Here is a 25,804-nt window from a genome sequence, read left to right on the forward strand (position 1 = left end):
AAGAAAACTTCCCATGACCAGAGGACATGAGCTTCTAGATGGAAAGGACCAGTCCAGCGCTGGGCATGGTGGATGGAAGAAGAACTGTAGCAATGCACATCATTGTGAACATCCAGAACACGAAGGGCAGACAGAAGAACCTGCAAGCTTTCAGAGAGAGAGAAAGAGTAACAGACAAAAGGCCAGCAGCTGGGATGGCAGAGCAGCACTGGCAGCTAAAGGACAATGCAGCACTGGCAGCTAAAGGACAATGCAGCAATGCCTTTGAAATCCCGATTGGCGTGTTTTGAGGCTGGAATTCTATCCCCAGCCAAACTCCCAACCAAGGGCAAAGACAGAAAAAGATACATTCAGAAATGCAAGTTCTCAAAAATGGCCTTTTCTCTGGAAGTAAACGAAAAATGAGGAAGCTGTGACATGCAGGAAGCAGGAATCTATCATGAGAGCAAGGGAAGGAGGGCCCAGGATGCTGGCTGTGCCCTGGCCCCGCCACTGTCCAGACTGGAGCAGGACCAGAGGCTCCTGGAAGATAACGCTCCTGCACCACCTCCCGGGTCTGGGTGTATGGAGAGGAGCTTGACACGTAGGGTGGGAAGTTAGGGCTGAATCAGGGGAGGTCCTCAGAGAGTTAAGCAAATGGAAAGAGAAGCATTAACTCCAAGGAAAGTATAGATAGAAGGGAGCTGCAATCATTCTGCACTTGCAGACTCAGCTTTGGAGTGTGTGTGCAGAGCCTTAATAACACGAGCACTGACGTGAGTGGGATGGGTCGGAGAAGGTGGATGAAAGAGGACTAAATCCTTACATTCTGTAATGGGGAATTAATAGATAATGCTTAAAATAAAAATAATTAACAAGGGCCAGGCGTGGTGGCTCATGCCTGTAATCCCAGCACTTTGGGAGGATGAGGCAGGCGGATCGCCTGAGGTTGGGAGTTCAAAACCAGCCTGTTCAACATGGTGAAACCTCATCTGTTCTAAAAATATAAAAATTAGCTGGGTGTGGTGGTGCACGCCTGTAATCCCAGCTACTTGGGAGGCTGAGCCATAAGAATTGCTTGAACCTGGGAGGTGGAGGTTGCAGTGAGCTGAGATTGCACCACTGCACTCCAGCCTGGGCGACCGAAGTAATAATTAACAAGGAGCAGTGTATAAAAGAGACCAGATACCAAGTATAAATACTGTATGGCCCTATTTAGATGAAGTTCAAGGACTGGCGGGACTCGTCAATGGTGATAAAAGGCAGAATAGTTGTTACTCTTGGGCAAAGGTGTTGACTGGGACGGGACAGGAGAGAACATTCTGGGCAGGTGAAAATGATCCAGATCAGGATCTGGGTGTGATGACACAGTGCACATGACCGTACACATTCATCAAACTTCAGGCTTACACACTCACAGTCTGGACTTTATGCCAGTTAAAAAAAGGGATAGAAAAAAACAAAGAAGCAGAAGCATGCGGTTTATCGATACAGAAGAAAGGCAAATAGCTAAAAAAAAAGTCAAAAGTTGATGCCTCTGGAGAAGGTGAGCGGTGAGAGGGGCAGGGACTAATTTTTTTCTGTGATAAGCCTTGTAGGATTATTTGACTTTATTAAATTATGTGGATGTATAACTTTGATTCTTTTAAAGGGTAAAAAAAAAAAAAAAGTTGAGCACACATCACACTCTGCCAGTCCCGGTTTGCTCCCTGCCAGACAGCGCGCTGCATCGATGAGAGAAAGACTTGCCGGCTGGTGCCATACAGTTATCTGCTGACTTGAATGGACCTAGGACCTGAAGGCCCTGCTCCTGGCTCCTTCCTCGTAAGTTGCGGACGGGAAGGGCTGGCACCGCTTGAGCCACCAGCTCTGGTGTCAGGGGCCTAGAGGCCGACCATGTTCCACGGAGGGCAAGAGGCACTGCCCAAGGGCGCTTGCTCTTTGGTAGAACGGTGGCGGTGGCAGGCTGCGTGCCGGAAACTCCCCAGCCACCTGCCTCACAAGGAATGTTCCCAGCTTGCTATGGGTGACCAGGCCCAGAGAGCAGCTGACGATCTGTGATGGGGGCTCAGACTCATGTAGAATGCACGCTGCACAGAACGGGGACTGAGCCGTGGCCTTGCCCCTCCTGCCCCGGCGCCCACCTCCTCACCTCGAAGGTTTCGGATAAAGTCCTCCAGCATCATCTTCCGGTCAGGCTTGATGTTGGGGCTGTACATGTCGGTGTTGAGGAGGATGATGGCGAAGGCGAGGATGAAGATGGTGTCGGGGTTGTGGAACTGCTGCACCACTTCGGGGTTGCACATGCAGTAGCGCTGGCTGTGGGGGGTCAGAGGCAGAGCGGACGCTGAGCCCCGGCCCACCCTCCCCCGGGCCCAACAAAGGAGGGGGGTGTCCAGGGGGTATCCCAGCTCTCCGAAGTCTTGAGGTCCAGGGAGACCAGTGTCTGTCCCATACTCTGGTCTTCTTCCCCACACCCCGAAATGCCCCACATTTCCAGCCTGGGGAGCTCGAGGGATCGGTCCCTTTTCTTCCCTTCACTCCTTTCTCCCCAGCCCATCCTTCTGCTCACACCAGAAGGGGTGTTTCTGGCCCAATGTCCAACCCTCCTGATAGCATCTCCTGTCTCCCAGGCTCACAGCGGCCTGGCTTCCCCACCCTGGGGTCTGCTGGGGAGTGGAGCTGGGAAGTGGCCTTACCTGAAGGCCTCGATGAGCCGCTCCACCTTCTGGGCCTCCCCCTGCACACGGATGTGTGCCTGGAACTTGCGTAGGGCCTCGTCCAGCTCCATGCTGGAGAAGTCCATCTCGTCCACCACGCAGCTGAGGGCAGGCACGGAGGGTGTGAGGTCAGACGGCCCCCTAAGCACCCTCCAACACCCATTCCTGCTGGCCTCCGTTCCCAGCCAGGACAGGTGCAGGGCCCCTCAGGCTACTCACCCCCGGGGGTCTCCCTTTAATGCCCCAAGAGGACCATCTCCTCTCACCTGCCACAGTAGCCCTTTCAGAGCAAACCCTGAGGCCAGGAGAGGCTTTGGTGGCCCAGGACACAGGGGTGGAGGGAGGCTGAACTCGGATCTTCTGACTCCAAATCCCAATTCCTTCCTTCTTAACCTCAGAGTATCCCAAGCAAAGCTTTCAACATAAATAATACAGTAAACACCATTGATTCTTCTGTTCTTTCAGAGAACTGCTAGGAGCCTGTGTTTCTCCCAGGTTTAAATTTCACTTTCTCATTTAGGTCTTGAGGGGGCTGAGTCCTACCTTGGATCCCTTCTGCTGCAGGCTGAATAGTTGGAGCAGAGCCCCTCAAGCCCCTGGGGCTTTCTGCAGCCCCTCTCCCCGCAGCTGCCCCAGCCCTCAGAGGAGGCTGTGGTGGGAGCTTAACGTGAGGGGACAGCGTGACACGCAGGGCCAGATTCTGGTCCAGGCCCTCCTGTGAACTTGGTGTGACTCTGGCTCACCCACTCACTCCTGGGGCCTCTGTGTGACCTTCTGAAAAGGGAGGAGGCTGGAGTCCCTGCTCCCCAAGGGCCTTGCTACCTCTGAAATGCTGCCTCCCACCCTGGGGGTTTTGCCTGTGAATATCCCGAGCTTCAGAGTGTGTGTGTGTGTGTGTGTGTGTGTGTGTGTGTATGTGTGTGTGTGTGTTCACATGCCAGTTCCCCCAGCTAAGCAGGCGCCTTCCTCTGGTCTAGCCCGATCCAGGGGACTCTGCACTGCAGGGTCTGAGGCCGAACCCTCCCAGTCCCCTCACCCTGCCTCACCCTCCTTTGGGATGCCCTGTCCCCACGGCCATGTGCAGCAAGGCAGGAGTCCAGGCCTGGTAAAGCAGGGGACCCAATGTCCCCTGGGCGTTGCTCTCCCTTTGGGAGACGCAGACCAAGCGCGTTAGATTGGGCTCTTGGAGCTGACGTTTGCCCACTCTACACCCACTCACCCCAGTCTCCTCCCACCGGCCCTGGCACAGCCCCTGCACACTGCCCCTGACACTGCCCACTGCCGGCAAGCAGTCCCACTCTGCTCCGACGGTCCCCTGGCCTGCCTGCCCAGCACATCAAGGGCACAGAAAACGCCTGCTGAGTGGCCCTGTGATGGTGACATGAGCTCTGAGGACCCACTTCCTCCATGACCTCAGCTTCCATTCTGTGCCCACTGCCTAGAAGACTTGGAGACCCCCAACTCTGCTGTCAGTTTTTAGGAGAAAACAAGGGGAGACACCACAGTGGAGGTGGTCAGGGCCTGGTGGCCCATGGACTCTGCCTCCCACAGTTTTCTGGGGAGAACAAGGAGGAAAGCGCATCACCAAAGACCCTTAGGAAGGGAGGGGGTGCCGAGAGGGAGCTGGGAGTCTCTCCTCCTCTTTCCTTTTCCCTCCTCCCGAAGGCAGGGCCCATGGCCATCTTTCAGGCTGTGAGTTGTCCTTGGCTTGGTCAAAGCCCACTCCTCTCAGGCTTGCTGGCCGGGACAGTGGGCAGGTGAGGGTGGGGCTAGGGGTGGAGGCCAGCATCTTGCCCAAGCATGAGAATCGGCAGCACCAGGATCAGGGCATTCGAGGTTGAGCTGCCGGCTGGGGAACAGGGGCCTCCAGGGCCAGCCAGGCGAGAGGCTGCTCTGATTTCCCGGTGGCCTTCCTCACCTCCACCCTGCACCCTCTGCAGCTGTACGTGAGTGCCAAAGGCCCTATGCGGCCACATCCGTGTGTTCCCGTAGCCCAGCCCATCAGGAGTCAGCAACTGGGCACAGCAGAGCCACACAGTGACATGTCCGGGGCTGGTGACCAAGGGGCTGTGGTCCGATGGGTACAGAGACAGAGCCTGGAGGAGGTGAACTAGTGTGGTCACGCAGCGAGGGAGTCAGAGCATGTGGGCCAGAGAGATGGAAAGGGGCAGCGAAGGACAAGGAAAGTCTAATTAGACAGACAGAGAGCAAGGAGAGAAAGGGAGAGACAGGCAAGGAGGAAAAGGCAGGAGAGAGATCCCAAAAAGGGAGCAAGACCAGAGAGTGAGACAAAGAAGAAGCGAAAAACAGAGACAGAGGGAGGAAGGGGGAAAGACAGAGAGACACGAGGAGAGAAAGGGACAGGAGGGGAAGAGGAAGAGACAGAAGAAGTCTGGTAGAGACGAAGATGTGAAGTGCGCAGCGGACTGTGGTGGGGGCGACATGGAGCGGCCAGATCCCTTCCTCTCAGCCCAGGGGCGCTGACTCTTATGAGGCCAAGAAAGAGGCCTGGGTCCTCAGAGGGCCCCAGAATGGCCCTTGGTCCCTCTGAGTGGCATCCTGCTGCTCCCCAGGACTTGCCCGCATCTGTCATGCACCCCACCCCTTCCCTGTTTCTGAACGCTGAGGTCGTGGCACCCAGCTTCCCACATCTGCGTTCCTCCCACAGCCTCTCTCTGAGTGCCTTCTGCCCCAGAGCTGTGGACCAGGTCTCACCCTGCAATGGTGGGGGTGCCGGGAGGCCCAGGGCACCGTGGGGGCAGGCTGCCGCAGGAGGCAGCGGGAGCAGCTGGTGAGGGTGGGATCTGCCCAGCCAAGCACGATGGCCTAGTTTCCAGCCCTTCACTCAGGTGACGAGCAGCTGTTCACTTGCTCAGGGCTGCTGCTAAAAGCCCCAGTAGTGAGCCGAGAGCCTGAGAGCCAAGGACCGGGATGGGAGAAGCAGCCAGGTTGAAAGGTCGGCCCACAGAATGGGAGTTGAATACACCCCTCGTGGGCCTCGAAGCGGGGAGGGCTGCAGGGGCCGACACTCGGGCTGTGGAGCTGGAAGGGCCTCTCATCCAACATCTTCCAGTGTGTGCTCTCAGGACCCCACAGCCAAGTCATAAGGTGGCTTGTTGAAATGCAGCTCGCTGGACCGCACCCCAGAACCAGCAAATTAGAATATTTGGGGGCAAGGCCTGGGAATCAGCATTCTCTGCAAGATCTCCAGGTTGTTCCTAAATTGTGAAACCAAAGACTGAGCTGAGTGCAAGGGTGGGCCTCACTGTGGCTTTTAAAGTGAGTCCAGCAACTCACAGGCCACCAGGCAGCAGTCCTCAGGCGCATGGGTCCCCACCTAGCTATCGGGGCTACTTTTGCGTGGGGGTGGTGAGGGAGGGGTGGATGGAGGCATAAGCAGGTGTAGTTCTTTCCCTGGCTATGCACCTGTCGTCCTGCCTTCCTCCCTTCCCTGCATTTGCCATCACAGGGTATCTGTGTTTCATGAACAGGTGCTATTCTGGGTTTCTCAGACCCTGGGGGAAAAATGACATTTTCTGGCTGTGAAATCCCCAGCTGGAAGGGAGGAAGCTGTGCTGAGTGGTGGGACCCTCTACCCTCCTGCCTGAGGAGGCCACTTCCTCGCTGGAGAGCTGGGGGTTGGACCAGGTGACTTCTCAGGACTGGGACTCAGAGGCACCGACCATCTCTGAAGCACTGCAGATGCTCCCAACGGCAGGGGGCAGACAACCACAGCAGCACTCCTGGCTGGCCAGTGGCTTCATCCCCACCCTCCTCTGGGGGAATCACTGTTTGCCTTCCTGTTGGGGCCTGTGTCATCCTGGGGAAGGTGGCTGGGATGGGACTGTGCTGTCTACCATAAGCCCTGCTCATTCCAGGGTCCCTGTCCCCTGTGGCCCTGGAAGCACCTATAAGCCTTGGCCCTCTCCAGCATGAGCTTCCTCTGTTCACTCCCGGAGCATAAGCTTCTGCCTGCACCCTGCCCTCTTTTGCTCCCTCCCCTTCTCTCACTCTCTGTCCTGTCGCTTCTCTTCTTTTGCAGCATCTACCAGCACTCCTAATCCCCACTTTCCAGCCTTCTTTGCTGCCCTGGAATCCTCATGGGGAGCTGAGTGCGGGCAGTTTACCAAATCCATCCTGCAGCCTCCACCCAGGGCGGCCCGGAGTCATCTCTCCTCCCGGGTGGTCTTTTCTGGTGTATCATCTCCTCGTTTTACAGAAGACAAAACTAAGGCCACGTAGGGCTTGCCCCATGCTCCCACAGCTAGGGAGAGCAGGCTTTCAGCTTCCTAATCTTGTGAGGCCTGTCCCTGCCCCACTGGGCTCTCTTCTCTTCACTCCTGTGTGTGCGTGGGTGGCAGGGAGGTCCCTTACTCAATGGGGGGAGTTCCCTCCGAGCTCTCTGTACTGAGTATGGCTCTAAGTGCTTCACTACGTATGCAATGACCTCATCTTCTCAAGCTTGTGCAATATGAACCATTGTACCATTATGTTTTTATTACATGTGAGACTGAAGTACACAAGACAGCCAGCCCTGCAGGGGTGCTGCACACATCTCATTCCTTGCTGACATCTCCTGGGGCAGGTGGCCCCCTGTGCCCTCCTCTCCCCCACCTCTCCCTGGCTTTCTGCTGCTCAGTGGCTGGCACTAATGCATGTCTTCCTAGGGGCTGTGATCTTACCCAGATGGCTTGGTGGGGACCTGTGAGAGGCCAAGGAGAAGCATGTGGACACAGTTACACAGGTGAGCCTATTGGTGCATCCGTGGGCAGTCAGCATGGGGGCTCTGTGGTCACTCTGCAGGTTCAGAGCTGGCCTGGGCACCTGGAGCCCACAGCAGGGGTCCATATTGCTGACCTCCTGCCTTCCCCTTTTTGGTGCTTTTTGTGCCCCGCGGCAGTGGCTGGTTGACTCTTTCAGCAGCATGCACTGAGTGGCTCCCGTGTGCAAGGCTGTGCTATGGACCCGGTGTAAGGGGCAAGCAACATAGTCTCTGTCTTGGTGGGGGAGACAGGCATTAAACACAGAGTCAAAAATAATTCTTTACCTATAGTCATGACGAGTTCTATGTAGGGAAACGACAGTTCCAGGAGAGGACAAAGGAGATATATTTTATACTGTATGTCTGGAAAGGACTCTTTGGGGACAATGACATTTGAGCTGAGGCCTGAAAGATGAGTAGGAGGTGGCCAAAGGAAGGAGAGAGGGGAGAGCTTTCAGGTGGGCTAAGGGAGGAAGCATATGCAAAGGCTCGTGGCAGGCAGGAGCTTTCAAGGACCTAGGCAGGGTCCACAAGGTTGCAATGCAGACAGTAATAGGCAGAACGGTGACTGTGGGGCTAGGCAGGCAGTCAGGGGCTCAGTCCGTCAGCTTTGTGGGTCATGAGAAGGATTTGGGAGTTTATCCTGAATGCACTGGGTCATAATAGAGGGTATGATCAGAGGAGTGACAGGGTCCTGCTTCTTCTAAGAAGATTTCTCTGGCTGTTGGGGAGAAAATGAATGGCAGCGGGGCAGGGAACAAGACAGAAGCAGGGGCCCAGTTAGGATGCTACTGCAGAGGTCCAAGCTACAGATAATGGGGCTTGGGCTAAGGCAGGAGCAGTGGAAACAAACTGAATGAATGATCTAGCTGCATCTTAGAGGAAGAACAGATGGGACTCGAGATGCAGGGAATGTGGGAAGTGAGGAAAGGGAGGCATCACTGGTGCATCCTGGAGCTCTGGCTGGAGCGCCCAGGGGCCTGGAGGTACCGTTCTCTAGTGTGAGTGCATCATGGTGCAGACACATGCTGGAGGAGAGATGGAGTCTTCATCATGGGCACGTGAAGTTTGAGGTGTTGTTTCAGATAGCGACCATGCCTCCCCTCTACTGAATCATCCTCAGGGGCACCCAGTGCTTGTCTTTTTTATCTTACAAATTAGAACCCTGCCTTGAGCCCTCGTCACTCTCTAGACACTGCCCCTTTTCTCTCCTCTTTGCTGCCTCCACTTCCTCATCTCCAATCACTCTTCAACCTGCTCCACTCAAGCATCCAACCCCAGGGCACCATTAACACTTCCCTTGTCACGGCCACTGCTGGCTGCTATGTGGCCAAATCCAACGGCCTCTCTCTGTCCTCATCCCAGCCCCCTGGCAGCATCGACATGGTTAATTGCTCCCTTCTGGAAACACCGTCTTCTTGGCTTCCATCACCCGCCCCAGGTGGACTCTTTCCTCCAGAGGAGCCCCTCATCCATCGCAGCTGTCCCTCCTCACTGACCTGAAACTGGGCCCTATCCCCCACTCAACAACCACTGTCCAGGTGGCTGCCCCCATTCCGGTGGCTCTAGCTAGCTAACAGTTTAACTTGCTTGAGTAAATATTTGACAATGTCTAGTTTGATAGATTCTTCGGATGAAATGTCCCTGAATCCAGCACCTCCCTGCCCCTGAAATGGAAAATCTATACGTGTTTATTTGGTAGATGGAGCACAACACATGGGGCCTGAAGCACATGCATATTCTGAATTCTCATCAGCTCAGAGACCACTGGCTGTGCGCTGGCTGCCTGGCTCCCTCCCACATTGGCCACGGCCCTGCTGCTTCTCCACGGCCCCGGGCTCTGCCAACCTCTCCCCTCCCCATGCCCACGGCCTCCGTTTAGGGCTTCACCCTTTGTCACCATGGCTGTTAGCAGCAGTAGCCTCCTCACCAGTCTCCCTGCCTCCAAACCATCTTCAGAGCCATCCTTCTAGGCTGCTCACTTGGCCCCATGGCTCATGCCCCTGCTCACATTTCTCCCAGGGCTCCCCACATCCCTAGTGTGAAACCCAAGTTCCTCAGCAAAGCAAACGAGGCCCTGTCTGCTTCCAGCTTCTCTCGCCCCTTCCCCAGTGTGGTCCCCTACTGCAGCCTGGCTCTCACGCCCCCATTTTGGTGCATGCTGTTATTTCTTCCTGCTGCCCAGCCCCAGCCCTGCAGGTCTCTGTGTAGCTCTCATCCTCCCTGGGAGTCTTCCCTGACCTCCGCTGTCCCCGGAACCCACCTCCTGTCGACCATTGCGTTTATCTCCCTGTGTCATAACATTCACCTGCCTGTCTCTCCCACGAGGCTACAGGCTCCTTCAGGATAGGGCAGTTCTTTTAATCTCTGCCTCCCTGGTGTCTGGGCACCCCATCACTGTTTTGTGGGATGAATGAGTGAGTGAGAGATGACCAGGAATGACTGCATGCCGGCAGCTGGAGAAGGAGCCTCAGTGGCCTGTGCCTTTGGAAGTTCTACCCAACGGCCCAGGATTACTCAGCCTGCTTTGCTGCCAAGATTATCTGGAGCTGACACCGAGACCTGTGATGGACTTGCAAATGGCCCCGAGGCTTCCAGACTCCAGGCAGTGAGGCCGTGTGGAGGGCACAGGCCCCCTCTTCCTCCCACTGCACATGCAAGTGAGTGAATGGTGAGAACTAGAGCAACTGGCACCCATTAGACTGCTTCCAGCCAAGCATGACCGGACCTGCCTCAGGAGGTGCCGCTGACGGGCGTGTGGATCACGAGTGGTACCGGTTTTGCTCAGGCTTCCCCCTCTTTCCTGTGAGCTTCTGCAGGGTCTGCAGCAAATACCTCACCAGGGTTGGGGAGAAAGGATGGATGTTCCCTGCATCTGTAGAAACAGGTACAATCTTGCATAAAATTGCTTGTTGACATTGATCTGTGCGTGGAATCAGTTTGTGTTGCAGGGAAATGAAGCGTCCTACACGCCTGTGATCAAAATGAATTTCATCATCTCAACCTTCTTTTTTTTTAATGATAGCAAGACAGTGTCTGGCAGACAAAGGAACTGGTTGGGAGCTGAAAATAGGTAATGGTAGCAGCAGGGATTTTTAACTGGCTGGAAGAGGCGGCGAAGATCTGGAAGGTGAAGCCCAAGCTGGTGTTCCTGGCTGAGACTAAGCCCAGGTTTCAGGATTAGGAGGGAAAACTAAACCACCTGTTGCCACGGAATGTAGAAAACCTGGCTTTATTTGGCAGTTCTTGGCTTCTACAATTCAATTAAAAATATCCCCATCCTCCAGGGAGTTATTTTGTTCGTCAGAATTCATCACATGCTCAACAAGGGCCAAGGTGTTTTGGAAAAGTGCAACATGGCTAAGAAAATAGAAGAGGAGGAAACTGATGCAGGACCTTCTAGTGTTCCTGGTGATGTCATGAGGACGAAGAAACTCTCTTTTGAGGGGGCCTGGGCAGGGCTGGCTGCCACTCACACCTTGAGACTCAGGTACCAAAAGAACTAAATTCAAACTACCCTTGCAATTTAGAAGCCCTGAGCTGATTTTTCTTTTGCTGGGCTCGGCAGCACCCCTGTTTGCTGGTGGGTCTCAAACTGAGGCACGCATTGGAATTGCCTGGTGGGTTTATTAGCGCACGGACTGCTGGGCCCCACGCCCCAGAGTCTGATTCAGTGGGCCTGGAGTGGGAACTGAGAGTTTGCGTTGCTAACACGCTTCCAGGTGAAGCTGATGCTGCTGGTCCAGGGAACACCTTCTGGAAGCACTGCTCTGTGCCAGTAACAGTGGGTGGAATAAGAAAAGGCCGTGGAGCTGTTACTTCAAGTCATGCAGCCTCTTGGTGGCTCATTTCCCCACCTTGAGAATGGAGACAACACTGAGAATATCTACTGCGCAGGGTTGTTGTGAGTGTTAAAAGAGTGGGTGTGAAGTTCCTGGTATGCAACAGGGCTTAATGCATGATCGTTTTCATTAGGTGTGGGCTGATACGCCTGTCAGTGGACAGGACCCCTCCCTGCCCCACCAACTAATTCTGCCTGGAATTATATCGTTAGACAGCCATCCATTGGCCCTTTAAGATATACATACACCAGAGAGAGGAAGCTAAATCTGGCTCCGACCTCTTGAGACTTACAAATCAGTTTCTCAGCTGTGCTTTCTTCCCAAATTGAGAGGGTCGGGGCATAACAAATAACGCCAAGGCAAGAGGTGGGAGAGTACCTGATTTTGTTCAATTTCTCTGCCACTGGCCAGGAGACTAGTCATTTCTTTTCCCCAGGGCCTCAGTTTCTGCCAGGATAAAATGAGAGGGCTGGACCAGCTGATTGTCTAAAGGGTCTTCAGTGTCCTGTTTCATGACGGGGGACTGACAAGGACTGTAAAACCAACCAGACCACATGGGTCTTGGAATGACGCACAGAGGCTGGATGGTGCAGGGTTAAGGGCTCAGGTGATGAGTCATTGTGCCTGGCTTCAGACCTCAGCCACTGATTAGCTCTGTGACTGTGGGCAAGCTCCCCAACCTCTCTGTTCCTCAGTGCCTTCGTTTGGTACAGATTAGCCACACTTTCCTCCCAGAGTTGCTGTGAAGATGGAAGAAGGTTTTGCATGTAAGGCTCTCAGAACAGCACCTGTGGCACACAGCACGTGCTGTCATTATATTTCACGGCCCGCTTGGTCACAAACGGCCCTCCTGAAGATATGACAGCCCTGCCCTGGAGACAGTGACACCCGGGAAGACCCTCCTAGAAGGCCCACGTCGGAGTGGCCTGTTGCAGCCACAGCTATCACACAGAGGAGACTGACTCCTCCAGAGCAAAGGCTTGAGTAGTCAGGGAAGGACTGGGTGGCAGGTAGGTCCATTTTTATATAAAAGTCCAATTTATATGCCAAAGTGACGAAGCCAAAGGGAGTCTCAATCCTGGACTGAAGGTCCCAAGGTCTCCAGCTACACAAGTAAGTAGGTCTTAAACTCTCACAACTGTTGACTGTTCAGGAGAATCCCTTGTCTATCTGTGGCGGGGAGTGGGGCAGGAGAGAGTGGAGAGGTGAAGCGTCAAGGCCATAACCCTAAAGATGCCACTTTTGAAGATGTTCTCCTTCCATCCTTCTGGTGCTGGCAGTGTACCGTTTCCAAAGCAGTGGAAATGACCCTAAATCTTCTTCTATTCCTGCCTGCCTGCACTGGGTCTCTCTCTCTCTCTCTCTTCCTTCCTATGTTCCTTCCTTCCTTCCTTCCTTCCTTCCTTCCTCCCTTCCTTCCTCCCTCCCTCCCTCCCTCCCTCCCCCCTCCCTTCCTCCCTCCCTCCCTCCCTCCCTCCCTCCTCCCTCCCTCCCTCCCTCCTCCCTCCCTTCCTCCCTCTCTCCTCTCTCTCTCTCTCTTTCTTTCTTCTGAGACAGGCTCCCACTCTGTTGTCCAGGCTTCCAGGCTAGAGTGCAGTGGTGCGATCACAACTCACTGCAGTTTCCATCTCCTGGGCTCAAGTGATTCCCCTGCCTTGGCCTCCCGAGTAGCTGGGACCACAGGTGCCCACCACCACACCTGGCTATTTAAAAAAATTTTTTTGTAGAGATGAGGCCTCTTTTGCCCAGGCTGGAGTGCAGTGGTGCCCTAACAGCTCACAGCAGCCCTAACCTCCTAGGTTCAAGTGATTCTGGTGCCTTGGCCTCCCAAAGTGCTGCAACCACAGGTGTGAGCCACAGTGGCTGCCTGGGCCTCTTTTTATCTCCTCCAGACACATAAGGTCTGCCTGGGCCCCAGCCTGCTCTCCCCTTCCTCGTGGGAATTCCTCAGGAGTAAGGTAACTGAGATTATCCACAGCAATGTGGGCAGGACATTCTCAAATGACTTCTTCCTAGCAATGAAAGGCCAGAGCCTTCCAGACTGTTGAATTTGACAGAAAATCTGTCTTCATTTCTAAATGTCCTCTAAGAAGAACAAATCTGTTATACTCTGGCCAACATATTTCCATGGAAATAAAATAATGAAATCTGACCCAGACGTCAAGCCCTGATATGTCTTGGAATTTAACAAAGGATGGAGCAGACGCAGTGGAGGGAAGGAACACCCAGGAAGCTTTCTTCCGGCAGCTCAACCCAGAAGCTGCCGTCCTGAATTTCATGGAGACGGTAGACACCAATGCTCTCCACGTGCATGGGATTCACACCGGAAAAAAATCATCCAGGCCAGAAAGAGGCCGCTCACAGCCAGCATGGAACATTCCCCATCCGCTGGCCTTCAAACCTGCTGAAGCGAACATTTCAGAAAGGAACTAGAGCAGAGCCAAATTCCCCAGCCATGTGAAAACCGAGAGGGAGAGGCTTCCAGCCCCAGAGGACCCCAGCCCTGGCTGCTGTCTGGCTCCTGCTGCTGGCCTGCCACCGCATGACTCTCAGCTTCTGGACTGGGCTTCCTCAGGCTGCAGGGTGCTCCCCAGATTGCGCTGACCCCCTTCCCAGCAAAGCCCAGCAAGTTCCAGCAAGTTCTCGTTGTCTGCCTAGTAGACCTGAGTTGTGAGTCATGTTTGAGGTTTCCTTGTGCGTAGGGAGTGGGATGGCGGGGGGTGGGGGGTTCTGATGTCTGTGCTTTCAAGTAGGAAAGATAATAATGAAAGAGCTAACATTTAGCCTGTAGTCCCAGCTACTCAGGAGGCTGAAGTAGGAGGAGCACTTGGGCCCGGGAGTTCAAGTTGCAGTGAGCTTTGATCATGCCACTGCCCAGTAGCCGTGGTGACAGAGATCCTGTCTCTAATAAAAAAAGAAAAGAAAGAGCTAACATTTACAGATAACTTACTAAGCATCAGGCACTTCACATACATTGAAAACATTTAATTCATATGAGACAGGTACTCTTACCAGCATTTTACTAATGAGGAAACTGAGGCTGATTTCTCCTTTAAAAACAAACAGGCCGGGCCTAGTGGCTCATGCCTGTAATTCCAGCATTTTGGGAGGCTGAGGTGGGAGCACTGTGTGAGGCCAGGAGTTTGAGACCAGCCTGGGCAACACAGTGAGACCCCCATCGCCACAAAAATATTTAAAAATTAGCCAGGTGTGGTGGCACATGCCAGTGCTGCCAGCTCCTCAGGAGGCTGAGGTGGGAGGTTCTCTTGAGCCTAGGAATTTAAGGCTGCAGTGAGCCATGGTTGCACCACTGCACTCCAGGCAACAGAGCAAGACTCTGCCTCAAAAAAACCAAAAGTAAAACCTTTGCAGGTAAACACTGGACTGGGTGTGGCTCTTTGAGCTCAGAATGCCTTCTATTATTATCATGTGATAAGGCCTGGTAAGAATACATTCCTTCTTGGAATGTGTCCTCTGTGGAAATAAGACACAAAAGGATGGAGATGTCAGCTTCCAAGAGCGCTGAGGGCCGAATTCTGAAAGCAAATGTCACAGCATTTATGATGCTCAGACACAGACCAGCAGCCGAGGTGGCAGCTGCTGCCTCCCTCCTCTTCCTTTCCTCGCAGGCCTGGGAGTTGGGAAGCACACCCTTCCCCTCTGAGAGGCTTTCTCATCGGCTCTTCCTCATCGGCTGCTTCTTGGGAGAGTGCTGGGGTTTGGGCTGTTTTAGTCTCCAAGGGGATGGGTGATTTATATCCTTTTATTCGGCAAACAGCTTCATACAGGATGAATGCCACTTGCTAAATGTCACCAGGCGGGGGCAGGGGAGCCGTGTAGAATCCCAATGAAGCCTTCCAGGCCAGGGCAAAATGGCACCTGGCGACTTGGTTAGTGTGTGTTTTCTCTGGCGGGAGTAAGGAAGACACAGTGATTCTGAAATCCAGACTGGCTGGCCAGAGTGGCAGGAAAATGCAAAGACTCCAGCGCCCACCTCCCCTGCTAGTGCCTGCTACTTCCTGCTTCTCCATCTTCTCCCTGCCCTTTGCAGGACAGGGCCCTCTCCACCTTGGAGAGAAGCAAGGCAGTCAGTGACCTATGGACTTTAGGGAGGGGCTTCTTTCTGTGGCGCTGAGTCAGCATGCCAGGCCTGCAGGGCTACACAATCAAGCATGAGGGATTGCGGCTTTCACCAGGGCATATCAGGGCTTAGCTCTGCACTCAACCTTGCCCAAGCCAGGGTTCCGGCTGGAGGCCCCTTGCTCTTCTCACTCTCTTTCCATGCTCCTCATTCTCACCCCTCCCCATCCACACCTGGGTCTGTAAGTTCCCTGAGACTGTGAGCTATGCCTCTTCACACACACACACACACACACACACACACACACACACACACACGGGTGCCCAGCATGGTCCCATTCTCAACACACAATAAATAGGTGCTCGATGTTTGTTGAATGAATAACAAATTGCCAACTCATTCCTCCATGAACCCTGGCACCCCAGCACTGCCCTGCATGAACCCTGGTACCCCAGCACTGCCCTGCACGAACCCTGGCACCCCAGCACTGCCCTGCACGAACCCTGGCACCCCAGCACTGCCCTGGGGCCTGTGGGCTGCTCTGGCAGGATGACAAAGCATGCCCCAGTGTTTAGGGCAGTGCTACCGATGCACTAAGAGATGGGAAAGGTGGTAGATTCTCAGGACTTGGAGAAACTTTTGCAATCACATTGCCCAACCCTCTCATTTTACAGATGAGGACACCGAGGCCCAGAGAGGTGTCCTGCCAAAGCCACACAGCACAGAGGAGCAGAGCTCAGGTCCAGCTACTTCTCCTATCTCACCACGCTGCCTCTTCTCACTGGAAGAGCGTACCAAGGCGAGAGTCTGGCTTCTACCCACCCCAAGCCTGATCCCTGCCTAAGGTTAGCCCAGCCCAGCCCCCCTCCTCAGCACAGGGTGCAGCCACTGCTCCAAGCCTCCAGCCCACAGCCCATACACCCAGTCTCCCAGGGAAGAGGGCAACTAGTTTTCATTGTGCGACTCAGCACCACCTGGGCTGCAGGAAAACGCTGTGTTGCCAGCACTCCAGATCAATGTGGGCCTTGCAGGTTAGAATTTAGGGCGCAGGCCACATGGAGACTGGGAGAGACAGAAGAAAACAGACAACCGTCAGGGCCTGTGGGTGAAGCAGAGTCACTCCTGCCCCCAGAGCAGAGAGACAGCAGGGGTGCCTGGGGCGATGGGGCCGGCACCTCACCCTGGCTTGAGGAGGAATGGACTGGGACAATACTGCAGAAAAGCCAGAGAGATGAACCAACTAGGGGACACAGAAAAGGAAGGGCGTAAGGAAATGCCATGTCTCCCCTTCTGCAACCCAGATGTATCCTGGACCCAGTATCACCTCCAGGGGCACCCAGAGCAGTGCTGGGGAAGGGAAGGGAAGCCGGAAGGAGAAGAGAAAGGAGGTGAGAGGGAGACGCTGCCTAGCATTGTCTCGCTTTCCTCTTTGAGGTCCACAGAGCGTCTCCACCAGCAGCTCCAGGAGGGATGATAAATTGTCCAAAGCCACCAAGAGTCAGGGGCAGGAACTCAGTTCTGCCCAGCTGAGGGCCATGCAGGGATTTCACGGTCCCTGAGCGGACCCCAGCCCTCACTCACTGAACTCAGTCAGAAAACCACCACGTCAGTGGATTTAGAAATGTGACAGGGATTTCAGAGGGCAATGGGTCCAGCCTTTACAACCCATCACCACTCTGCAGGCATGGAAATGCCGGCCCAGAGGACAGGGGCTTCTCAACATGGGTGCACAGCACCAAGACGGCTCCATAAATAGAAGCTAAATCTCCAAGCTCCCACTCCAGGGATGCTGACCACTGGGTGGGTGACTCCCCCAGCGTCCAAACCCTCTCTGGCAGTCCCTTGCTGCTCCAGGGGCGAGGACGGAAGGGAGAGCTCCTCCCAGGCCCTCCGGGGAGAGACTTCTGCTGACTGTCCCCAAGGAGAAAGAGGGGAGAGAAATGAGGGAGGGTCCCTGAAGAATGGAGACCTTCAAGAAGGAGGCCAACCTGGGGGACTAGTGGAAGCCAGAAAGAGCACAGGGGCATGGCAGGGGCTGGAGCTGATGTCCCAGGGAAGGAGTAGCTGCAAGGCCCTGCCCCTCAGCCTCAGAGGAGCGCCAGCCCCGCCCTGCCATTTTGGACAAGGCGTGAGTGTGAAGAGACTCTTGCCTGTCCACACTGTCAAGGCTGAGTGGGGGCAAAGGCAGCCCCCTGGGGGTCCCCACCCTGCTACTGGACTTTGAAACCATTTTCTTTGGTTTTAAAGAAACAATTTTTCTTTGGTCATGATTTTGTTGGTAGATTTATCTTTATGGAATTATAGTATTTTCTTGCTCTAAAACCCTCAGTTTAACCCCTTCTTTCTTCTGTCTCACTTTTTGCCTCCAGCGATATGAAAATGAACCTTGGAGAATGGGAGGGTCCTGGGGAAGTGGGGCTGAGGGGCTCTTCACCAGGCAGAGATGAACCCCAGTGCTGACACAAGCCCTTTCCTTTTCCTGGTTTCTCTTGCCCTGGAGAGTGGCAGGCAGAAAGGGCTTTTTGTCTCTTTGGACCATTTCTGTATCCCTGCTGCCTCAAATGAAGCCTGGCCTGGGGCAAACTCAATCAATGACTCTGACAGGAGACAGGGCTGCGGCCCACTGGGGTGATGGGCTAAAGAGGGGATTCTGGTTCCTGTGGACAATCTGGAAGCTGGAAGCTGTTAGAACTGGAGCAAGGATTTCACCAAGGAGCTCACAGAAAGAGCCCGGGCAGGTGGGGTGTAGGAAGGAGTGAGGGGAGCCCGGAGTGCGGGGTACTCACTCCAGCACGTCGCGGTTGAACTGCTTCTTGCTGTTGCCCAGGAACTCTCCAATCATCTGGCGGCTGAGGCCCTTTCGCTGCAGGAGGAAATGGGCCACACCGATGGGGGTGTCAGGGATGAAGCCGCGTGAGATCAGGAACTGGATGCCCTTGTCCGGGTTTCTGGAGGTGGGGGTGGGGAGAAGCAGTAGAGAGTGAGCTGAAATCACCCATGACTCTTTCCTCCCTGTCTTCCACCCATAGAAGTGCCCAGAGGTTCTTGGAAATCCAGTTCCCCATTGGAAGCATCTCTCACCAGAGCCTCAACCCACTGAATGTCCTCATGCAGAGGATGGTGTGTGACCAGAGGGAGGACAGGGGAGATCTGCAAACAAAGTGAATTCCAGAGCAGGTGGAGGAGAAGTACCCTTCTCTGTCCCTCCTCCTGGGTCTTATCCCAGTCCTGCCCTTCCCCCTACCCATATCCTGTTGTCAACATGCAGGTCCCCGCCACAGACGCCCCAGCCCTGGAGAGAGGGTGGGAGAAACAGAGGTGAGACCTCCGCACGCCACCTCTTCCCTTGGCAAGCTTTGAAGCCATGCTGCTCCCTGAGCTGTTTCTCCAGGTCCAGGAGGAGATGATACAGAAACACAAGGTAAGGGACAACCAGGCATGTGATTGTTTTTCTAACAACTCATTTTATTGTATTTTACAAAAGTATTAGCCCACACAATGTATTTTCAGAAGGGTGTGGGGGAACAAAACTGGTTCTTCACTATGGATGGTTTAAGAATTACTGTCTTGGGGCAGATGAGTGTCTGTGTGAGTTTTCATGTGAATGCAGAAGAGACACTGCAGAAGTGGGGGTGGTTTGGAGTCAGATCCGCCTTCCCCTAGGTCTGCCGAGTACGAGCTATTCCATCGTGTGCAGCTCGCCTTACTGGTGTGAGCTGGCTTCCTTTTTTGTAAAACAGCATGGTAATACCTCTGTGTAGATACTGCTGGGAAGATTACAGATGCTTTATGTAAGGTGAGCTGTGAACAGTAGCTACTTCCCTGAGAATAGGAGTCCCTTGAGGCCAGGGGATGTGTCCTTCTCACCTCTGTGGCCACAGTGCCTGGCACCCAGTAAATAACAGCCGAATGAACGAATGAACATGCATTAGGGCCGGGAAAATGTGCTCTTGGCTCAGGGTTATGAAGGGGCGAGTGGAGGATGGAGGCGAGTGCCTGCCTCTTGGACTTGACATTTCCACGGGAGGGGCAGGTGTGCTTCCTTTCCTCTGCTTGGGACTGGCTGTATACATTCGGTGCAGGACCAGTCCCGGTCTCGTTGTGGTCTCTGAGCTATGGCAGTCGGTCATTTCTCCCCTGTTCTCTTTCTACCCTGTCTCTGCCTGCTTCACACTCGCTCTTCCTCGTAGCCCTCCCCTCTCCTGCTCTCTGCTGGCATTCTTTGCAAGGCGCCTCTCCTCCCTCCCCCACCCAGCCTCGCATTTCACCAACCCTGGAAGCTAATGCGTTTTCCCTGGCTTCATATTCCACCCGAATGATTGCTGCTTAATCCTCAAACGGCCTGGACTGTTATTTACTTAATACTGTCTTTTCTTTTACATTCTCTTACTTTTCAAACCCTAGCTTCATCTTAAACTGTAACAGTTGTGAAAGCATGTGTTTGATGTGTTATTTTTTTCCTTTAATCTTTCTTAAGATAAACTCAGAATGATTAAAAATAAAATATGTACTTCCTAAACATGACCTCAGGGATCAGGCACGGCACAGATGCGCCTGGAGGACCCTGGGATGACGTGGGAAGTTACCTGGTGCCCTGCTTGGTGGAGCGAAGGTGCCCCCCCTCCTTCCCTCCCGCCCAGGACGTCCAGGACTCCGGGCTGGGGGCCAGGGCTGACTTACATGTTGAAGAGGTTGAGGCCGATGCGGTAGAGCCGCTTGCGCAGGGTGTCGGTGGAGAGCGTGGGCGACTTGCAGCTGGCTGGGTTCTCGCAGTGGTAGCGCGGCAGGCTCAGGATCATGGCCTGCAGGGCGTCCTTGGAGGCGGAGGCCGACACCTCCGAGCCTGACTTGGCGGACTTGGTGGAGGTGCTGCTGCTGCTCAGCTGCTCCAAGTCGCGTGCCTCGGCCTCGGCCCCCTTCCCCACCTCCGCCGTCTCCTCCTCCTCCTCTTCCTCCTCTGTTTTGGGGGCTGTGGCCTCATCCACCGCCCCACCGGCCCCAGCCCCTGCGCACGAGTCCTCCGCCGACGCGTCCTCCCGGCCCACAGCGGGGCCTCCCGGGGCCTCCTGCCCAGAGCTCTGGCCCTGCTCGGCCTTGCCCGCCGCGGGCTCTGCCGGGGCCTGGACCGTCTGGGCGCCCAGGCAGTTGGCCACCGACAGAGCCGTGGAGGAGGAGACGGATATGTTCTGGTTGGCGATCTGCACCGTGACGTCCCGGAAAGCCATCATGAGGGTGCCGCTGTGGCCCGGGGGCAGGCCGGGGGTCTCCTCTTCCCCGGGCGCGGGGCCTGCGCTCTCCGGCTCCCGCCTCTCGGCCTCCAGGCCTGGGGGTCCCGCGGCCGCCTGCAGGGCCTGGTGGACCTGGTAAGCGCCGCTCTCCTGCAGGGAGCACATGGTCTTGAGGCTCCAAGTGCTGAGCGCGTCGTCGATGGACTTGGCCAGGGATTGCACCTGCTCGGTGAAGGAGTCCTCCAGCTCGGTGAGGGTGCCGGCGAGGGTGGGCGGCAGGGAGGGCGAGCGCACCAGCGGCAGCCCCAGGAGGCCGTAGCCCTCCATGAGCGCTTTCTCGGCCGCCAGGCTCTCGGCCGTGGGTGACCGCACCTTGCGCAGGGAGATGCGCCGTGGCAGGCGGCTCTCCAGAAGCGAGTTGCGGATTTTCTCGAAGTTCTTGCTGAGCTGGTATTGGCGGAAGGCGGTTTGGATGGTGCAAGCGGCGCGCCGGGACACCAGGTGACCCCCGTACTTATGTTCTAGCATTTCAATCTGCAAGGACAAGGACGGAGAGGAGGAAGGGCTCAGAGGGGAAGGGTGGTCAGCCCTTCTGAGGAGTGGTGGAGTCACCCGGCCAAACTCGGGTGGGGGCCAGGAATGCACAGTGGCGGGGGGGCTCCTGGGCAGCTCAAGTCTGAACCGCCTAGAACGTCACGGCCACATGGCAAGACTCTTAGAGGTGTAGGACGGAGGGGTCCGTTCTGGGGACTGGTGATGTCCCAAGGGCCAGGAGGGAGGTGCTGCATATGGTGGTCAGATTTTGATGCTGTGGCGGGTATTACAAAACGTTCATGGCCCGGCGCATTAGCTCAGGCCTGCAGTCCTAGCATCTTGGGAGGCTAAGGAGAGAAGATTGCTTGAGCTCAGGAGTTTGAGACCAGGCTGGGCAATATAGCTAGACCTTGTCTCTCTCTAAAAAAAAAAGTAACTGGGTGTTCTGGTGCACGCGCGCCTGTGGTCCTCAGCTACTGGGAAGGCTGAGGTGGGAGGATTGCTTGAGCCCAAGGAGTTGGAGGTTACAGTGAGCTATGATTGTACCACAGCCTGGGCAAAACAGTGAGACCTTGTCTTTTGTTTTTTTTTTCTTTTTTTTTTAAGTTCATGTCAGAGATGCATACAATAGTACTTATGAGTAAAATGCGTATCTTGAATTTGTGTTAAAATATTCTGTCAAAAAATGTGGAAGAGTTAGAGGACACAGTATTAATATTAATAAATATTAATAAAATGGTTACGGCTGGATGATAGCTACGGGGGAGTTTATAACGCTGTTGTTTCTACTTCTGTGCACACTTTAAAATAATAAACAGTGAAAAACAGAAATGCTAAAAAAACCCTCACAGCTCCTCGTGTCTCCCCGCTCCTCCCCAGCAACCTTGCCTCTCTCTGTGTTGGGTTCCTTTCCCTGGGAACATCAGAAGGGTTGGGATTGGGGTTGGACCATCTGTGTGTTCCCGGTACATAGTTAGCTGCTCAGTGAATGTGGATTTGCTAAAAAGTTGAGTGGGTGTCTCAAGAATGGGGGTCCCTCCAGGCCACCATTACCAAGAGTTCTCCAATGTGAGTCACCTCTGTTCTTACGGTGGGAGCTGCCCAGCAGGGCTGGGTGGGGTGGGCTCGGGAACATGGCACCTCACTTGGGCAGATCTCATCCCAGGAAAACTTCTCTCAGGGGGCCAGTGTGCCTCCTCTCGGCTCTGTCCTCCTGTCCGTGGGTTTTCTCCTCTCAGGTTGCTATGCTCTCACTTTTCCTCCCTATTGAAACTTCTCAGGAAAGGACTGGGAAGGTATGACTGAGCATGCCCCTGAGGCTTCTGCCTTTAAATAAGGGACAAGGCCGGTGTGAAGGTGATGGGCTGAAATGGTGATCAGCCCTCAGAGAAGTTTGGGAAGTGAGAGTGTTCCCGGTCTCTGAAATTATGTCCCATTCACAGCCGTGCCCTCTGCTCCCTCCCTGCAGGGTGTGATGGGTGCCCCATTCCAGGCTAGCAGAGGTACCCTTTTAGCTCAGGAGACCTTGTGGATACAACCCCAATCCCCAAGGACAATCCCAGGTAAAATGGGACACCCTCAGTGCTTGCCTTCAGTGCTTCCAGCCTGGCCATTCAGTGCCCTTCCGCATTCCCAAACCTGGGGACATCATTCTGTCTCCCCCAACATCCAGCTCTACCCTCAGAGGTAGCTGGAACTTATGCAGATTAACGTGTAAATGGCGACCAAGGCTTCCTACGTGGCTTCTCCCAAAGTTACGTGCATTTCATAAGGGACAAGGCCCCGAGCAGCAGGAAGCTCCCAGTGCTACCACAGTCCCCCATTGGAGGGTCTTCGAGGCGCCCTAAACCACGCCAAGTGTATCCCTCACCTATTGCTGTGTAACGCATGACCACAGATCCAGCCACGTAAAGCAGCACCTGTTTATTTCTCATGCAGCTCTGTGAATCTAGCCTGGGCACAGCTCATCTGGGTTATCTGCTCAGGAGCTCACCAGGCTGAAACCAAAATATCAGTCAGGGCTGCAAATCATCTAAGGTGTGGGGTCCTCCTTTGAGCTCACTCGTTGGCACAATTCAGTTCCTTGTAATCACAGGACTTAGGCCCTCAGTCACTAGAGGTTGGCTGCTGCCCCCGCCATGTGGCCCTCTTCATAACCTGATAGCTCGGTCCTTCAAGGCTAACAGCACAGTGTCTGTCTGGGGCTTCAGCTTCATTTATAGGGCTGACCTGATTAGCTCAGACCCACCCTGGATGATGTTTCTTTTTATTAACTCAAAATCAACCAGTCGGTAACCTAATCATCGGAGTGATGTCCCACCACATTCACTCATCCTGCCCACACTCAAGGGAAGGGGATTTTATAGGATGTGTACACTAGTGTGAAGGGGACTTGGGGGCCATCTGAGAATTCTGCCCACAGTACAGACTGGACACTCGCCACTCAATCTTTACTAGTTATGACCTCATGCACCCGTAAGAGACACAGATACTTGCCTCTGAGCCATTCTGTTCCTGCTTCTGCGGAAATAACGTAGCTTGGCTCATTCTCCCGCTGAACTTTGACACATTCCCTGAGGCCTGGAATAGGGACTTGGCTTTGGCTCAGGCAGGAGGGCCCTTCCCCAAGGGGAAATGTAGAGAGGAAGGGGAACTGATCACTAAACTCTCAATTTTCTCTCCTTTTCTCTCAACCTTCTGTCTGTCAACCCTACTCAAGCACCATGAGAAACCGACAGATTTCACATTTCTTTTTTTTTTTTTTGAGATGGAGTCCTTGCCCTGTCACCCAGGCTGGAGTGCAGTGGCACGATCTCGGCTCACCATAACCTCCGCCTCCCGGGTTCAAGCGATTCTCCTGCCTTAGCCTCCCGAGTAGCTGGGATTACAGGTGTGTGCCACTGTGCGTGGCTAATTTTTGTATTTTTTTTTTAGTAGAGACAGGGTTTTGCCACGTTGGCCAGGCTGGTCTTGAACTCCTGGCGCCTTGGTGATCCGCCCACCTCGGCCTCCCAAAGTGCTGGGATTACAGGCCTGAGCCACCGCGCCCGGCCAGATTTCACATTTCTTTCCCATCTGGCCTATTTATACTTCTAGGAAAACCTCAGGCCCAAGAGCATCCTTTTCAGCACGAGATGCTGTTGGCAACACAGGGAAAGTATGAGATCCGTTGCTTGAGATGCCTTCAAAGTGGTGATGGGGCCCATGCCCTTGGCATGGTATCATCCTGCTTGAAGGCAGAAGACCAGCTGACATAACCCTAGGAGACTCCGTCTACTACTGGGCAATGTCTGCTTCACCCAAGCAGGAAAGAAAACCAGATTTTAATTCTCGAATCTGTCCCATCACATCCTCCACCAGACATAAGCCCCACGAGGGCAGATTTCGCCTGCCGTGGTCACTGCTGTCTCCTCCAATGCTTGGACTGCGCCCAGCACACAGTAGGCCTTCAATGAGTACGTATTGGACAAATTAATTCCAAAGTTATATCTGTGACTCTCAAAAACCTTCCTGATCTGACTCTCAGCAGACACTCTCCCGCTCCTGCCTCCTTTGTGTGTGTGTTGAGCTCACCCCACAGGTGCTCCTTTTACTCCCATTTCCTTCATCCTATCTGCAGCTTTGCACCTGGCCACAGATCTTCCCACATCTCCCCAGGCTACAACGTAACTCTGCTGACTCCACTGCCTCTGGGGCACTAGCCTGTTCCCTTTCTTCCTATTTTACACTGAACCTCTAGGAACACTAACCTCTGCCTCACTCCAGGAGCAAATGCCAGATACTGACCCAACCCTGCCCTGAGCCCTGTGCTCTGGCTCCTGCTGCCTCCCGTCTCAGTCAAGGGCGAGAGATGCTAAACTCATCCAAGGCCAACCAGCCAGGAAGAGGCAGATCTGGGGCTGGTCACTCAGCCCCATGGGCCTCCTCAGCCTCCCTCCCTGCTCCTTTCTGCAGCTCTCCTCAGTGCTCGTGACTCAGTCTATCCTGGATGTCCTATCTCCCTACAACCCCTTAATCCTGTATTCTGGCCACAAAACCCCGACGTGCGCTGGTTACGAGTCACATGGGTGCCACTGCCAGTCTCCACACACGTTTTAATTTTCCCCGTACACTCCGGACATTGTCCATGGCTTCTGTGTCGGACATCATCAGAGGAGCCCGTGACGGGTGATAATTAACAATGAATTAAGAAGGGAGCTGCGTCAGGCAGAGCCTTCCAGGTCACTGTAAACGTGCTCCCCAGGTGGATACCTTCTCAGCCCCGTCTGCCTTCCCTCTGGGGACCCAGTCCACTCTCTTAACTTCTACTTTGATGGGCCGGTGAGCAAGTGGCGAATAAGGGGAATGGCCAGCCCCAGATCCCAGCTGTTGGACTTGGATGAATTTAACATCTTTGACTCTCAGTTTTCATATCTATTGAGTGGGGTTTATCCTGCTGGCCCTGTATCTTCTTGTGAGGATTAAATTATTTCATGGAGCACCCAGCACACAGCAGGGGCTTAATAAGTGGTAGGTGCTTAATGGTGACGTGATAATGATGGGAATGACTCTCAAGTCTCCATTCCTAGCCTTGATCCTAGACCCACATTTCCAACAGCCTGTGGATCCTCTGTCCATCTAGGCTACGCCACTGTTTTCCCAACCTCACCCAAACCAGC

General features: G+C 54.3%; 1 protein-coding gene and 1 long non-coding RNA gene across 7 annotated transcripts in view; one reads left to right on the top strand and one right to left on the bottom strand.

Moving 5' to 3' along the window:
* The window catches only part of IQSEC3 (IQ motif and Sec7 domain ArfGEF 3), a 110,191-nt gene that overhangs the window by 19,054 nt on the left and 65,333 nt on the right, over positions 1-25,804 (bottom strand). For all 6 annotated transcript variants that reach the window (XM_030804555.1, XM_030804556.1, XM_030804554.1 and 3 more), the window contains 4 exons: positions 20,065-21,146; positions 18,171-18,332; positions 2,679-2,801; positions 2,132-2,298 (listed from right to left, as the gene is read on the bottom strand). In XM_030804555.1, coding sequence (XP_030660415.1) covers positions 2,132-2,298; positions 2,679-2,801; positions 18,171-18,332; positions 20,065-21,146 — 1,534 coding nt within the window. The remainder of the gene's footprint in view (positions 1-2,131; positions 2,299-2,678; positions 2,802-18,170; positions 18,333-20,064; positions 21,147-25,804) is intronic.
* LOC115832885 lies at positions 10,258-21,966 on the top strand. The gene is made up of 10 exons (XR_004028276.1): positions 10,258-10,348; positions 14,933-15,193; positions 16,059-16,229; positions 16,819-18,122; positions 18,212-18,545; positions 18,653-18,805; positions 19,048-19,180; positions 20,769-20,862; positions 20,961-21,113; positions 21,753-21,966. It is a non-coding gene; the product is annotated as an uncharacterized LOC115832885 (long non-coding RNA).

Source organism: Nomascus leucogenys, chromosome 23 (genome assembly GCF_006542625.1).
Source record: "Nomascus leucogenys isolate Asia chromosome 23, Asia_NLE_v1, whole genome shotgun sequence".
Lineage (NCBI taxonomy): Eukaryota > Metazoa > Chordata > Mammalia > Primates > Hylobatidae > Nomascus > Nomascus leucogenys.